The sequence below is a fragment of the Papio anubis genome, chromosome 3 (assembly GCF_008728515.1).
Source record: "Papio anubis isolate 15944 chromosome 3, Panubis1.0, whole genome shotgun sequence".
NCBI lineage: Eukaryota > Metazoa > Chordata > Mammalia > Primates > Cercopithecidae > Papio > Papio anubis.
The window spans coordinates 35,736,403-35,753,692 of NC_044978.1; the positions used below are offsets into that span (position 1 = coordinate 35,736,403).

The following is a 17,290-nucleotide window of genomic DNA, read 5'->3' on the forward strand; positions in this document are numbered from 1 at the left end:
TCTTTCACATACACACTACTGTACACCAGATACCACCACGGGTACTAGAGACAACACTCAGACAAGCAGGCAAGGCTGTATTAGTTGTGATACTGCAACACAGATCTCCAACAGTAGTAGTTGAAACAAGACACTCTATTTCTCTTCCATTTCACAGTCCCCGGGGCAGGAGCCCAGGGCTTAGAATGGCAGGAGCTTCTATGGTTTAGGAGGCCCAGGCACTTACCTTGTTGCTCTTCCATACCCTGGAGCAGGTGTCGGCAAAATTTCCGTCAAGGACCAGACAGTCATTATTTTAGGCTGTGCCTGTCAAAACTCTGTATTTGCGGGTAATTGAATGTTTGTGTTCTAATATAATTTTATTCAAAAAGCAGGCCACAGGCCATAATCTGCTGATCCTCCCATTATGGCAATGCTCCTTAGGCTTTGATGTGCATACATATTACCTGAGGAGCTTGCCGAAATGAGAATTCGGGTGCAGTAAATCTGCGTTTCCAACAAGCCCTGGGATAAAGTCAAAGCAGTGGACAGACCACTCTTTTAGCAAGGCCCTAGTGTGCTGTCCTCATCAGCACCCAGTCTGCTGAGTATTTCTCCCAGTGGAGAGAGGGACAGGGAAGGGCACACCCCTTCCTTACAGTTGACCTATCACTTCTGCTCATGTGCAATGCAGTCCCACGTACAGGGGAGGCAGAAAAATCCAGTCTGCAAGCTGAGAAGCATGCACGCAGCTGAAGCTTCTCTTCCCATCATGAAGCCCAGCTGCTCGCATTCTTGTCCACACGCGTTCCAAAGGGTGAAGCGTTCCTGCTCCAGTTCACGCTTAGGCCTCAGCTTGAGCCTTGGTTCCCAGCCCCCAGCAGTCGCCCACCGCCAGCTTCACATCCCCTCCAGTGACTGCCCTTTGCAGTTCCCTTTACAGTTGGCCACCTCTGCATCCATCTCAACTTCTGTCCTCTCTTCCACTTACTCCAGCTGGACTGGCTGCAAGGATGCCAGCCACCGACACCACCCCAGCATGCACACCCTCTCCTTGTCCACGTGACTCGGTCTGTGGCACCAACACATGTGACCTCTCCCTGCCCTTCACAGCTTCTGCTCCCTCATCAGCGAGTCTTCCTTCCTAACTCCCGCAGCTGCCTCTTCTGCCCCGCCTCTCAACACTGGGCCCCCAGCTGCTCCTCCCCACGAGGCTCCCTCCCTCCCTCGCTTTAGACACTGTCAACAGACCGAAGGCGCCCCATGGATGTCTCCAGCCCGGAACTTCACAGAGCTTCAGGTTTGTGGATGGACTGCCTGACTGCCTCTCCACATGGATATGTTGGGCCTTTCACACGGAACATGTCCAGCCACAATTCTCCATCCCCTGCCTCCCACCAGATCCTCCTCAGAGGAGCTTACTCTCAGTCCAGGACCCGGGTCTCAAGGCCCCACCAGGATTTCTTGCCTTCCTACTCCCCATCAACCCCACCCCACCAGCCTGAATGTGCACATGTAACAAGTCCACCCTCCAGCATCTCCACAGTTGCAGCTGACCCTGATTTGGTGTTATGTTACTCCTGAACTCCCAGAATCCTTTCTCCACTCAACTGCCACCTGACTTTCAAAAAATTTAAGTCAGATAACATTCTTTCTCACTTAAAAAGCTCCAGTGGGCTAGGCTCGATAGCTCACACCTGTAATCCCAGCACTTTGGGAGGCCAAGGCGGGCTGATCACTTGAGGCCAGGAGTTCAAGACCAGCCTGAACAACTTGGTGAAACACAGTCTCTTAGCTGGGCATGGTTGGTGCATACCTGTAGTCCCAGCTACTCTCAGGGTCTGAGGTGGGAAGATCACTTGAGCCCAGGAGCTCAAGGCTGCAGTGAACCATGATTGTGCCACTGTACTCCAGCCGTGGTGACAGTGTGAGATCCTGTCTCAAAAAATAAGAAATGCAGGCTGGGCGCGGTGGCTCACGCATGTAATCCCGGCACTTTGGGAGGCCGGCGAGGCGGATCCGAGGTCAGGAGGTGAGACCATCCTGGCTAACACAGTGAAACCCACGTCTCTGCTAAAATACAAAAAAAAAATTAGCGAATTATGAGTGGCGGGTGCCTGTAGTCCCAGCTAGTGGGAGCGAGGCAGAAGAATGGCATGAACCGGGGAGGTGGAGCTTGCAGTGAGCCGAGATCACACCACTGCACTCCAGCCGGGGCAACAGAGTGAGACTCTGTCTCAAAAAAAAAATGCTCCGATGGCTCCTAATTGCACTTTGAGTAAAACCCATCCTCTTTTTGGTGGCTATAAGGCTTTATAAAGGTGGCCTCTGCCTGCCTGTTCAGCCTCACCTCCTTCCACTGTGGCCTCCTGCCTCAGAGCCTTTGCACTTGCTGTTTGCTCTGCAGGGAAGTTTTGCCCAGGGATCTTGGCACACTGGCTTTTTTTTTTTTCTTTTGAGACAGTCCTGCTGTGTTGTCCAGGCCGGAGTGCAGTGGTGCTGTTTCGGCTCACTGCAACATCTGCCTCCTGGGTTCAAGCAATCCACCTGCCTCAGCCTCCCAAGTAGCTGGGATTACAGGTGCCTGCCACCATGCCCAGCTAATCTCTGTATTTTTAGTAGAGAAGGGGTTTCACCATGTTGGCCAGGCTGGTCTCAAACTCCTGACCTCAGGTGATCTGTGCGTCTTGTCCTCCCAAAGTGCTGGGATTATAGGTGTGAACCTATAATCACTTGGCCTCTGGCTTTCTTTCTATTCAAGCTTTTACCTCAAATGGGCCTCTTCACAGAGACTTTCCCTGACCACTCAGAAGGACCGGCTGCCGCCTCCCCCAGTTCATCACATCACCATTTCATTGCACTCACAGCATGCATCAGTATCTGAAATATTGTTTGAACCTTTTCTTCCTTAACCTTCCCCTTCTGGAATGTGACCTGGCAGCAGGACCGTGTCTGTCTTGCTCTCTGCTGTATCCACGGTCCTGGGGACAGCTCCTAGGAGGTACCCAGTAAATGTTTTTCAATAAAAAAACTTCCAGTTTCCCTATTATTTTAGTCTTAGGGCTAAAGATAACATTCCAATAAAAGTGGAGATTTTTGCTTTCCTTTGTATATATAGTACAATAAAATCTTATTTTGCTTTCTCATATTTTCCTGGTAGGGAAATGAGGATCGATGAAAGTAGAAAAATCAAATACAACAATAGGACCGAAGCAGAAAAATATTTAATGTCTCACTCTCTCTAGTAGGAATGGGAGACCTCACCACCATCCATCTGCAGAACTTCATGTTGATATTATCTCAAACATACTCTGCACCCATCAAGCGGTAACTCCCCATTCGCTCCTCCCCCAGCCCCTGCCAACCACTGTTCTTTGTCTCTGAATCTGACTTTAGATCCCTCATAGAAGTGGGATCACATATTATTTGTCCTTTTGTGTCTGGCTTAGTACACTTACATGTTTTCAAGGTTCATCCATAGTGTAGCACGTATCAGAATTTGATTCTTTTTAGGGCAGAATGATATTCCTTTGTATGGACACATTACACTTTGCTCATTATCTGTTAATGGGTATCTGGGCTGTTTCTACCTTTTGGCTATTGTGAATAATGCTGCCATCAACCTGGGTGTGAAAATATCTAAGTCCTTGCTTTCAATTCTTTTGGCTATATGCCTAGAACCTAATTATTTTTAATGTTATTCAATACTGGGGGTGGGGGAGGGGAGTGTCTGCTTCATGCAGATCAGGATTCTAACCCGGCAACAGGACTTTCTAGAGGCACTACATGCCTGGAGGCTCTCCGTGCAGAAGGGCAGCCCCAAGCTTACAAGACACTTGTCTCAGGCCTCCACACAACCACAGCAAAGAGAAGTAAACTCAAAGCAAGCAAACCCTGCATTCCACTCACAAATCACGCCTACTGAACGTCTAATATAAAGACAAAACAAAATGTAAAAATAACTTTTTATTAAAAGTTAAAAACATATTCAAAGTTTACACATGCAAATAGATAATTCCACCATAATATGGACTTCTAAGATCAATGACAAGCAGATACAAACTGGTCTGGAAAACATGCATCAGCCACCTAACCTCCCCTAAGTTCCTATACTCAGGGTTAGCCTGCTCACTGGGACGGAAACCACACACTTACCAGAATGTTTCTGCTGCTGTCATTGCCCCCAAGCACTGGCCTGACAGAGGAACAGCCCTTGCCATAAGTGGGATGGAGAGAACAGCTCTAGGGCTCTCTGCTTCATCCCAGCAACACACCAGGACTGGAAAGAATCCCCCGCGCACCCCAAGCAGAGTCCGCCCAAGCCAAGCAACTTGTTAAGCTGGGTTTTCCAGCAGTTCTCAACTGCTGAGCAAGTTCATTTTTTGAAAGCTCCTCAGATGGTTGTGATGCTCAGGGGGAGGAAAACCATAGCAGCCATTTCTTGCTCAACTCCTACCTTCTTAGAAGTCTCCCTTGTTTAGGAGTTCGAGACCAGCCTGACCAACATGGTGAAACCCCGTCTCTACTGAAAATCTCTATTAACTGGATGTGGTAGCACACGCATGTCTGTAATCCCAGCTATTCGGGAGGCTGAGGCAGGAGAATTGCTTGAACCCGGGAGGCAGATGCAGTGAGCCAAGATCGCACCACTGCACTCCAGCCTGGGCGACAGAGCGAGACTCTGTCTCAAAAAAAAAAAAGAAGTCCCCCTTGTTCAGATTTAAAACATTTGGCATGTCTGACACACTTCTTGACTTTTGAAAGTTCTGACATGTGGATGCTTTGCTTTTACCACTGATTTATGAAGTTAAAAAAAATAGAGCACCCAGATTTCATTAAAAAATTTATTTTCATATAAAAGTGCCAAAATATCCACCAATGTCATAATCTATCTCAATAACCAGTTTACACTAGTAATCAAAACACAAGCCTCTTTATTCACATTGTTTAAAACTCCAATTATTTTCACACATTCCCACAGTAACTCGAGTCTCTAGACAGTGGGAAATTTGCATTCCTATTTGCTGTGGTAGTCCATATGTCCAGGTTCATATAGGCGCGAAACGGGTTGAACCCCGGGTAGTAATCCTTGCACACAACCGCTTGGTTTTCCATGTGGGTCGAATGTTCCGTGGTGGGGTTGATGGGGCAGCAATTTTCATACACGTCACTTTGTGGGGCCCAGATGGAACCAAAAAGTCCAGACATTGGAGACAAGCTTCGGGTGCTTGTGAGGTAGGGCTGAAGTGTAAATGAGGGAGATAAAATAAGTTAAAAAAAAAAAAAAGCCTTAGAAAGGTGAATACACAGCAGTGAATACTACAATGGTATCAAGTTACTTGGAGGTTATTAGACTACTCTCAATTTAAATCTGGGTGCTTTAACTCCATTTTTTCTCAAAGGGAAGACTGTGAAACCCTCGTCTAATGGGATAAACTTATTTGCAACCCAGGGAAGAACCCACAGGCCAAATACCCTTTATCTGGAAAAAAACAAAAACAAATGTCAAGCGGATGTGAAAGGAGAAGCCGTTGGGCTTCTGAGCAGGGAGGGTGTGCTCACAGGCAGGGAGCTCTGGGACCCTGACCACCCAGTGACCTTCCTGGGACTTTCATCTCTTATCAGTGAAGTAAAGATCAGTGAGTCCACATAAAGAGAGCTGTGTCGCACAGAGGGCTGGCCCATGTTCAATTTTATCTACAGAGGGCCATTGCTTGGTGTATTTGGGGATGTTTTTTCATTTGGGGTGGCCAGAACGTCAATGTCTGCGAGATCCCACCCATCTGATTATTACACGTCGGTTTCCTTCAGAGGGCGGCCAGCCCTGGCTTCTGCGATCTAAAAGCAGCAAGCCAGGCTTTGGCTGGTCCGAACCCAACGCTAAAGCTAGCTGAGACCAGGATTAAGGAAGCACTGGAAACAATTCAGGGCTGCCCAGCGGTTCACAGCACAGGATGCGCAACACTCACCGGAGAGCTGATGAAACTGGCATGTCCCCAGGCAGCAGGCATGTTGGGTGGGGTGTTCCAGGTAGACTGAGAGTTCTGATCAATAAAGTCTGCCTGAACTTCTGCAGGACAAGGGAAGCCATTGGCATAGTTCATGTTTTCTACAAAGAACGGGAGAATATCATCACAGGTAAACATTTTTATTGAGAACTGAATTCTCGCTCTCAGGCAAAAAAGCTTTCGAGGCCTCACCATACTACAGATAAGTTACAGACATAAATACTTGGTCTGTGTGGACCAGGAGAGTTGTTGCAACATCATTCTCAAGATTAAAACTGTTTCTCCCACAACCTGGGAAGCCCTCAACGTGGAAGGTCTTCCTCCGGGCTTGTTTTTCTCTATTTGATCACTTGATGGGAATCTTTCTATTACACAAAATACATCAAAATACTACTAGAGATCTAAATAGTGTCAAGGTTCTTGCCAGTCTTTAAAATGTTTTTATTACCTGTCATGCCAACCTCAGCCACCTACACATATATCATATGGGCTGATACAGCAATCCAAAACCAAGGACTCCTTAGGTATCATCAAACGTAATGAACACAGACCCTCACAATCATAACAACATTCCTGAAGCACCCCCTTGTGGTTAGCATGGGGCAATGCATGCATCAAAATCTAGGTAAGAATGATACATCCCTTCCCTGAAAAGGCAGCTCTAGTATAAGAAACCATGATTCAACAGTAGTGCACAATAGAGTATTTTCCAGTTGACCAGGGAAATCCTACAGCTCTCATTTTTTTATTATTACAGATGCCTGAGCCCAAGCATCTGCAATTTCCCACAATTTCCCCTCCAAGCTCCTTTCCTTCCTTCTGCAGCACCACCCATGGGCAGAGAAGTAAAGGACATAATAGGATGCAGGCCAATGTTTCTCTTTCACATGGGAATTGACTGCCTAAAGAGAAGAGCAAGCAGCTAAAGCTCCAGCCTCCCAATGGATAACCAACAATGTTACATCTACATGGATCCAAATTACTTAGTTCTACCTAACTGGAAGGACTAAATGGATTAGGGTTATTGCTGAAGCCCCCAAACACCCAAAATTGAGGGCTTTTTGAGGGTCATATAAAATTATACATGGCATCAGTGCACAATTGGATCCACATGAAGCCATTCGACAGTCTACTGGCAAGCTCATTCTCAAAGTCTGCTCACTGTTAAAAGGTACATTCTTCTAAGTCCACACACTTCCTGCTTTGACCTTCTAAGAATAAAAGAATGGCATTGGAATTGTCTAAAGAGCCCTTACCTTCTGGAAAGGCATTGTAATCGTTCAATTCCAATGGACAGTATGCGCTGGAAAACTGGCCTTCGCATGTTGCACTCCAATCAATGAAACTGCCAAAAAAGCAAGCGGTCTAGTTTCAGAAACAGGATGTCAAGACATCAAGTAAAGAAAACAGAAAATGATTTTACTGCCTAGCATCTTAATCACTGTGAATTCCCCAGTTTTGGAAAATAAAAGATGTACATTCTCAAGCCACAGAATCAAAGGCTTGCTAAATGCTCATCACTAATGACACATCATCTGCAGGATGAATGGCTGGACTAGGAGCACACTTGTTTTTAACCATGCTTGTTAAGTCTAGAGACAGAATAGAGAGCCGTGGCTTTATCAGCATTGTGAAAGAACAGCTCGAATACCTTTAAGTGTCTTTGTGCACATCTGAAGGACTTAAACATGTTCTATTAAAAATGTCCACTCAGAGCAAGACCAACATTCATCTTAGAGAAGTCATAACTATAAAGACTACACTTCATTATACTTTGATCCCTACTGCAACCTAGATTCTTATTATAGAAATGAGTTAGGAAATACTATTGTAATAAGCTGAACCAAGAAAATCATCAAATGGATTCGGTGATTAAATATCTAACATTTTCTTAAGACTCCTTAACTGAATGACATATCAACAGATAGCAAATTTGAGAAACTGCCATTGTGCAACTATTTTTCAATACTCAAATTATTTGATCTTTTAAAACTTTAAATGTGGGCCAGGTGTGGTGGCTTCTGCCTATAATATCAACACTTTGGGAGGCCAAGGCAGGAGGACAGCTTGAGACCAAGAGTTCAAGACCAGCCTAGGCAACAAAGCAAGATCCTGTCTCTACAAAAAAAAAAAAAAAAATTAAAAATTAGTCCAGCATAGTGGCACACACCTGTAGTCCTAGTTACTTGAGAGGCTGAGGCGGGAGAATTGCTTCAACCCAGGAGTTCAAGGCTGCAGTGAGCGATAACTGCACCACTGCACTCCAGCCTGGGCGACAGAGCAAGACTCTGCCTCTAAAAAACAAATAAACAAATAAATACAATGTTAAGTGTGTTCAAGAATAATGCCACAGAAAAATGAACAGCTTTGCTCTGCTAGGAGTTAGGAATTACGAGTGTTTTTTCCAAATCTGCCTCTAATACATGAATAAATCATCTTTTCAATTTTTTAAAAATAATGACACTGTCACCAGCTTTATTTCTTTTATTTCCTTTCATCTTTCTCTCAAAGACTGGTTTAGTCCCAGTGCAACTCTAAAAGGCAGAAGGAAACGCACAGCTAAAGCACACCGAGGAAGAAGCCTAGCCCTCATTTTTGTAAGGAAACCCCAAGAAACTGAACTCAAATTCCAACTGCAAGCCCTTAGACTAAGCAAGGCACCAGAGAAGTGAAGCTGTACCTATTATGAACCGGGGCCGGCTCCTGAATCACACAAGGCATGCCGTTCTCCAGGGTGCAGTTTAAGCTGCTTGTCACACATACCGGCAGAGTGGGCCACAGGTCTCCAGGTGAGTAAAGACCTACGGAAGAGAACAAGGCCTGAGTCCACCCTATCCTCACCTGGCCCTCATCCTACCCTTCCTGTGCCTGCTCTTCCCTCCAGAAAACACTCCCTGATATCACCCACACATGCTGACTGACTCCTTTTGGGATATAATTTCAGGATATAATTCTGAAATATGGCATATTGTTTTGACCGTTTCTACAGACAGTGTCCGTTGTCTCTTGACCTGGATAAGAAGATGAGATTCACGTAACAAACATTTAAGGAACTACTTTCTGCAGGACCCCATCAGAGATACTGAGGATACAGCAGTGAACAAATTATATTCAAGTGAGCAAAGACAAACAACAAACGAAGTATAGCATGGCAGATAATGTATGCGCTGTGACGGCAAATACAGCATTTTTTTTTTTTTTTTGAGACGGTCTCGCTCTGTCGCCCAGGCTGGAGTGCAGTGGTGCCATCTTGGCTCACTGCAACCTTTACCTCCCAGGTTCAAGTGATTCTCATGCCTCAGCCTCCTGAGTAGCTGGGACTATAGGCACACACCACCACACCCAGCTAATTTTTGTATTTTTAGTGGAGATGGGGTTTCACCATGTTGGCCAGGATGGTCTCAAACTCCTGGCCTCAACTGATCCACCTGCCTCAGCCTCCCAAAGTGTTGGGATTACAGGCATGAGCCACCGCGCCTGGCCAAATACAATGATTTAAGATAGGATGGTCAAAGGCCTCAGTGAGAAAACAGCTCCTCAAAGACGTGACTGACGTGAGGAAGTGAGCCCAGTGGGTACAGGGAAGCGCATTCCAGGCAGCAGAAACAGTACACAAAAGCCCTGAAGCAAGGTGTGCCTGGGGAGTTCAAACAGCAAGGACACCAGTGTAGCCAGGAAGGAGAGGGGAAAGGGAAAGAGTAGGGGATGAGGCCATAGAGAGCTGATTGGGAGCAGAGAAGACAGAGCCTGTGGGCCCCTTGAAGAATTTAGGCATTTACTTTGAAGCTACTGGAAGGTTTTGAACAGAGTGACTTCTCGGACACAAGGCTCTAGGGATTTCTCCCATTTCTACACATCTTGTAAGCAGAGGCATTGACAACCTTTCTCCTGGACTATCTTTTCATAGACGTTTGCTACGCAAAAGCCTTGGAACATGTAGTGTCTCTTTCTGGAGCAAAGGGCAGACATGCTTGCTGCCTATTATAAAAGCTTTGGCATCCCAAAGCTCAGGGTTCTTCTCCTGTAGCACAACCCACTGTGTGTGGCATCCATCTGGGCTGTCTGAGTCACCCCCATGGGGCTCAGGGGAACTCATGCAAAGAGGCTGGTGCTCATGAAGTGGCCTTGCCCCAGCTATATTTCAGCTTTATGTGGAAACATGGCAGCTACCCCTCTAGGGAAACTTTATCTCCCACTCTGCACCTGAAGTGAAGTTGCTGGCTTACTGGGCCCTCAATTCCCAGGGGCTCCCTTAAATGCCTGGGCCTGGCTCACTGATGGCTGGGTCGGGCTGAAATCAAGACAGCACCTACTGGGAGGCTGCAGCTGTCCCACCTCAATGCCCACCATGCAGAAATGAAAAGGAACACAGCCATTTTGATCAGTGGGCAGAACCCAAAGTGGTTCCACAGCTCTGGCTAATTCTGCCCTGATGAACCTTGCTAGGTGTAAACAACTCTTAAGCTATTGCCAATGGCTTAGGTGTTTGGTCTGCCACTTGGGAAGCAACAGATGGGCAGATTAAAGACATTGTTCTCTGGGGCTCTGAAATGTGAAAATGGATCTTGGCTTCCAATTAAACCTTGGAGCCACTCAAGATAGAGGTCCTTCTGTTCTCCACTGAGACCAGCTGGAATCAAGATACTGATCAGGTCTGCACCATCTAGGCTGCCATTGTTGTTGCCTGGATGCATCATTGCCCCAGACATGGCAACACTTCCAGCATCACACACCGGGCACAAAGTAAGCTTCCTGGAAGGATAACTGGTTCATGCACATCCTATGGGCAGTAATCACTAGGAGGGAGGTACCCAGTTAGAAACGGCTGGTATGGAATTTGCTGATATTAGCTGAAGTGATGGAAGACAGCACCTGGTCCCTGGAAGGCATTTGGATCAGCCTCAACTCACTGGCTGTGGTTGTTACAAATAACAGAATGGCGCCCAGATGTTCTCCTCGCAGGCCAAGGTGCAGTCTATGCAATCACTAATACATCCTGCTGTACCTGGAGTAACGCTTCTGGTCAAGTGGAGAGACCAATACAGAAACTTAAAGAGAAAGCCGTCTGGCTCTCTAAGGTAGACCCTGGTTGTCTATGGGATTTGTTCAGCTGCTTGGGTCTGAGACTCTGGGGCATGGCTGAGGCCGATACTGCAAAGTGGCCTCATCCTGCTGCATAGGCTCCTGTGGACAGCCGCTGTTAATAAATGTATGAGACAGACAAAGCAGATTTGGTTCCACCTTCCCTTGGTCAGATTAATTAAGAATTGCTTATGGAATGATATACGCATGTGAAAATCTACCAGAAGCCAAGGCTACGTAGAAATAAGAGGTGTGTATGTTGTGAGACAATTCTCCCTGGGTCTTGCAGGTAAAGCAAGACCTTCTTTACTTCTTCTTACTAGAAGAATAGCACTTCTTACTAGAAGCAGCACTGGCTCCTTTATTCTGACCTATCTGTCCCAGGGCATTTGTTATGCAAAGTCTCAGAAGGAAGAGTGTCTCCCTTTGGGGCAAGGCACAAGTTTGCTTAAAGTCCAACACAATAGAATGAATGTCTCCTGCATATACATTTGGGAGTTGTCTGGGTCAAAGAAAGACTCAGACCTTTGAAAGCAGATGAGATCACCAAGAAAGTGTGCACAGACAGAGAAGAGCAGAGCACCAAGGCCTGCTCTCTGGACGGCTCCAGGGTCATGAGGTGGGGAGATGGGGAGAAGCTGGGTCAGGAACCTAAGGTCTACCAGCCAGAACAGAACGTCCAATGTCTGTCACAGGTCAACATGGGGACTGAAAAGACTTAACCAAGCACTCAGCAATGTGCACAACAGCACAGTTTCAAAAAAGCGATGGTGGCAAAAGCCAGATTACAGGGGTTTCCAGGGAGGACAGGAGGACAGGAATTTGAATGGGCAACTCAGATAATTCTTCAAAGGAGTCTCCTAACGACAGGGGCAGAGAAACAGAGCAGCCACCGAAGAAGGCAGTCAAGAGAGAGTTTTGGCTATAGTTAAAATTTTAATGATGGGAAGTATTATAGTAGATTTGTGTGCTGATGAGAATGACCCATTAGAGAAAAACTGATGATGTGGGAGGGAATCTGCAGGAATACCCTTGGAGAGAAGGGTTGCGCTGACAATTCTTCCGGCTGCAACAGGAGAGAGGCGGAGAAGGGCATGACACGGTGGGCAGGTGGAGAGGGCAGTGGGAGCTTGCTGAAGGCCTCTAACCACTTCTCTCTCTTCCAGTAAAGCAAGAAGCAAGATCAAGTAAAAGAATGAGGCAGGAGGCACTGGAACTGTGGTGACAGAGGGGCAGGGCGGGAGGACACAGGCAGTATGTGAAGTGGGTGCTGGGGAATCCACAGAGGCAGCTGGCATGGAGAATGCTGCTCTCCAGCTTCAGTTGCTTGCACAGGAGCAGGTGGAGCAGGTGTGGCACTGGGATAAACCATGGCTGGGGCTTTGCAATAAAGCAACAAAGGGAGAGGAGTCAAGGAAATGATTGTAACAATGCATCAGGTCATTTCAGCTGGGCAAGAAGGAAAACATGGCTGTGAGGGAGTACAAAGGGTGATGGGCCCACGGTTTTGCAGGCCACAGACTGTGGACAAGATGTACTCTGTCAGTGGCGCCAAGGTAAAGGCACTTGAAGTACACACACAAACCTGGGTTAAGACACCAAACTGCACGTACATCTCCAACTGCCAGCAAAGCAGAATGGCATATGCTGAAGGGCAGATGCTCGGAGTTTTTATTCTTCCTCACCATTAAAATCCTACCTTTCTCTATTACCCCACAGAAAAAAAGGCAGTACCATCTAAACCGCCCCCACATCTTGCCTTTGCAAATTATGGATTACTGAATTTTAGATTTTTTTAATTGAAAACACTTATTTTAATGGACTAGTCACTAGATTCGCTATTTCTGTTGATAACTGCCCAAGTCCAAAATGTATCCAAGGAACAACATAAAGTATTTCGCTTTCAAGGGTTAAAATTCTCCAATGTGCAGAGCAGCTTTTAAATTCAGCATTAAATTCTATGACCAAAAGCAAGTACGTGTATTAAAGACACAGAGAATGAAGGTCAGGTTTATCCTGCCATAATTCCTGACCCACGTTAGGCAAGAAAGAAGCCCTAGAATCAAACAGGAAACAAAAGCCAAAGAGAGGCAGAGGAGGAGGAAAAGAGAAGAAAAACGAGGGAGGGCTGGAGTCACCTCCCAGCAGAGCCCTCAGGAAGGAGCAGTTTCTCTCCCACCCACTCCTATTTCCAGGTGCCCCCGCAACAGCCTTCTCCGCAGGCAGAAGGTCTCAGTCCCGATGCCTGAGCAAGGCGGGTCCCCAAGGCTGCTGAGGCTAAATTAACAGGCTTCTAAAACAAAGTGAGTTGGGAAGGAAGGGGAGCAGGCCAGCAAAAGTGGTAAGCAGGTGAGGTGCTGCACCCTCAGCCTAGGCACCCTCCCCAACCAGCCTCCTTCCCTTGGGCCACACATCTCCCTTCTGTACTCTTCTGTCATCTCTGACTAGGGAAGGGTGAACTAAACGCATCAGGAGTCTGCTGTGAGGGGCCTGGGATGATTCCAGGGCATGGGGCATCTGTGCCTCAGCTGTAGGGAGGGGGTTCAGTATCGATGCACAAGGTCAGCTGGGGCCCCAGTGATGCCCATCCACAGAGCAGGTGCCTTCCTGATGTGTGCACGTGTGGCTTGGAGAAGGGGCTGGTGGGGCAACAGCCCTGTCCCGCCTGCTCTGCCTTCTCAAACTCATCAGCCAGGAATACGGATAGCACAGAACCCTTGGCTGATGTCCGCAACAAGAGATATGCATCTCACCTTTATCTTCTTCAACACCTGTGGGCCTGGCAGGAAGGGTGGGACAGGAAGGCTCTGCGTATTGTGGGAGACTATTCACAGCCCTGTGGGGAAGACAGCAAAGGAGGAATGACTGATTTTTTTCGGCCTAAGGAAATACTGATATTGTATAACCACGTCTGATTGAGTTTTCACTCAATTGAAGTTTTCCCCGAGAAACAGACAGATATAAAAGATGTAAAGTTACACAGCCAGAAAAGAATCGAGGAATATTAAATTCCCAAGATCCAGCAAAGTCTTGTCATAATCAACAACAAAAAATTAACTAACATAACTATGGTAACCTGTTGTTTTAAATCTACCCGTCAGCAGTTAGCAGCAATTCTTACTCTTTTGTTGACAACCTCCCCCCAATAAACCCAGGCAGAGCTTTCCTGTGCACTAGCCACGTTTCCTTCCTCACAAACTCACCCGCTTAACTGCATCCTCTGTCCTCTCACCATAAGGGAGGCACCTAAGAAACCAAGTTCATTTCTCACACTGAACTCTCCTCCTTCTTACCCACCCTCCTTTTCTCTCACTCAATAAAACCTACTTGTTTTGTCCAATGCTGCAGAAATCACCATAGGGCGGAACTGTAAACATGTATCTACCAGGTTCTTGCAACATTTCCTAAATTATTAATGCTTAGTTTTATTTCAAGGCCTAGAAAAGGGTAAATGATTCCCATCTTTATAATAACCACTGCTTCCTCCTTCTACATTCGGAAATAAGGTGTTCTTTTCTGAGACAGGATCTCGCTCTGTTACCCAGGCTACAGTGTAGTGGTGTGATCATAGCTCACTGCAGCCTCGATCTCCTGGGATCAAGTGATCCTCCCACCTGAGCCTCAGAGAGTAGTTGGGAAATACAGGCGTGTGCCACTACGCCTAATTTTTTTTTAAAAAAATTCTTTTTAGAGATGGGGTTTCATTATGTTACCCAGACTGGTCTTGAACTCCTGGACTCAAGAGATCCTCCCACCCTGGCCTCCCAAAGTGCTAGGATTACAGGTGTGAACCACCACAGCTGGCCTCAGAAAATTAGGTATTTTCTAACGTGGCTACCTGTCTGAAAAAAACAGCAATACCTGAGACTCTCCCACATGAACTATGTTTACTTGCACCACTCCTGAATTATTAATAAAATCAGATTGTACTTTCCTGCATCTTTAAAAAGTTTTCATATTTTAACCTGCAGAACCAAGTACAAAGAAGAAACACACTAATTGGTAGAAAACACAGTACACAAAACATACTGTAAAAGCTGGAAAACAAAAAACTTACATGGGATTGCAGATGTTATGAGAAAGATTCAAGGAGATGGGAGCTTCAGAAGGAAAATCATGTTGTGAAACACCATCTCCTGCATTAAAAGAAACACATTATCACAAGTTTTAGAAAGTATACTTCAACTGTATATTCGGTATTAAAATGCACAGGTTATTAGTATCATTAACACATAATGACTGATTTTTCACTTTAAACTGATATTCACACATTTAGTCATTTAATTTTTAATTAAACATTAAACATGAATCATGGAATTATACTATAATTATGAACATTTAGGTGTATTTCTTTACGATCTCTTTTCGTTGTTGTTTTGTTTTTTTTTTGAGATGGAGTCTCATTCTGTTGCCCAGGCTGGAGTGCAATGGTGCGATTTTGGCTCACTGCAACTTCCACCTCCTGGGTTCAACCGAGTCTCCTGCCTCAGCCTCCCGAGTAGCTGGGATTACAGGCATGCACCACTACGCTCAGCTAATTTTTGTATTTTTAATAGAGGTGGGGATTTTGCCATGTTGGCCAGGGTGGTCTTGAATTCCTGACCTCAGATGATCCACCTGCCTCGGCCTCCCGAAGTTCTTTACAATCTCCTTTATGTGTGTGTGTATATGTATAAAATTGGAATCGTATTTCATATATACATTATCTTTTGTTTTTTTACACCTTTATTACATTGGGGACATTTTCCTGCTATTATATAACCTTCAAACACAACACTGCATACTATGCTACTGTACAGCAATACTTAATAATTTTCATCATTCTACTAATGTAAGCCTTTGCCTCAAGCAAAAGACACACTTGTAGTTTTTCTTAACTAATGTACCCCTTTTTTTTCTGTCAAGACAGTCTCGCTTTGTCACCCAGGCTGGAGTGCAGTGGTGATCTCGGCTCACTGCAACCTCCACCTCCTGCCTCAGCCTCCCGGTAGCCGTGACCACAGGTGCTCATCACCACACCCAGCTAATATTTGTATTTTTAGTAGAGATGGGGTTTTGCTATGTTGGCCAGCTGGTCTTGAACTCCTGACCTCAAGTGATCTGTCTGCCTTGGCCTCCCAAAGTGCTGGGATGACAGGTATGAGCCACCGCGCCCAGACTCCATTTTTTAAATCCCACACTGGAATCTTCAGGCTAACCTTCAGTCTTCTGTGGTAGATGCACACGCACAGAACGTATCAGTGGTGTGAACATTTTCTGGGGGGCCATTAAGACAACAATGTCTGAAAAGGCTGAGCGAGACAAGACAGGGAAAACGCAGAGAACTGCTGAGTGGAATCACATACATGCGGGCACATCCTCTAGGTTTTCGTGGCTGCTACTGCACTAGTCTCTCAGACAAGGCTTTCTTTTAAGGTGTCACTGCTGGTGGGAGACAGAAGAAATGGTACAGCTTGCAGGCGGCTGAAGGAAATTCTCTATGGCTTGTGTTCATCGCGAGGAACAGCCCGTGAGGAGAACAGGAGATGAGGCGGGGAGTGCACTGGGATCTAGGGGAAGAAGTCCCACGTTCAAGCCTGTGCTACTGACTGCGTGGTGTCAAAGGATCCAGGCAACCTCTCTGAGGCTGAGTCTTCAGATGACGGTGAGAACTGGGACACCTGCCCTCCCCTTCTCACAGGGTGCGTGGGCACGCGTGAGCATGCTTGACAAATGCAAGGCGCCACACAAACAGGAACTGCACAACCTCACCACGCTTTCTTTTTACGAAGGTTAAAAGTTTACTATGGGCCGGGTGCGGTGGCTCAAGCCTGTAATCCCAGCACTTTGGGAGGCGAGGCAGGCGGATCGAGGTCAGGAGGGTGGAGACCATCCTGGCTAACATGAATTGAAACCCGTCTTTACTAAAAATACAAAACTGGCGAGGCCCGAGGTGAGAGCCTGTGACCAGCTACTCGGGAGGCTGAGGCAGGAGAATGGGGCGTGAACTTCGAGGGAGGCGGGAGGCAGTGAGCTGAGATCCGGCCACTGCACTCCAGCCTGGGCCACAGAGCGAGACTCCGTCTCAAAAAAAAAAAAAAAAAAAAAAAGTTTACTATGTTGAAAACAACAGTTAAAAGGAATGGAACTACATCTTCACATAGATGTAAAGATAAAAATAACAATGCTGGCCGAGGTGATGGCTCAAACCTGTAATCCCAGCACTTTGGGAGGCCAGACTG

At 46.4% G+C, this 17,290-nt stretch overlaps 1 protein-coding gene across 4 annotated transcripts in view; it reads right to left on the reverse strand.

Annotated features, from left to right (window-relative positions):
- Nucleotides 1–3,930: 3,930 nt before the first annotated feature.
- TMEM131L (transmembrane 131 like) overlaps nt 3,931–17,290 on the reverse strand; it is a 169,861-nt gene continuing 156,501 nt past the window's right edge. For 2 of the 4 annotated variants that reach the window (XM_021938877.2, XM_021938876.2), the window contains exons 30-35: nt 15,127–15,205; nt 13,823–13,905; nt 8,668–8,788; nt 7,244–7,332; nt 5,949–6,088; nt 3,931–5,220 (exon numbers count right to left, since the gene is read on the reverse strand). In XM_021938877.2, coding sequence (XP_021794569.1) covers nt 4,945–5,220; nt 5,949–6,088; nt 7,244–7,332; nt 8,668–8,788; nt 13,823–13,905; nt 15,127–15,205 — 788 coding nt within the window. In that variant the 3' untranslated portion in view covers nt 3,931–4,944. Of the gene's footprint in view, nt 5,221–5,948; nt 6,089–7,243; nt 7,333–8,667; nt 8,789–13,822; nt 13,906–15,126; nt 15,206–16,414; nt 16,619–17,290 lie in introns of those variants that run through there. The other 2 variants (XR_002522255.2, XR_002522256.2) reach the window with 2 other exon arrangements.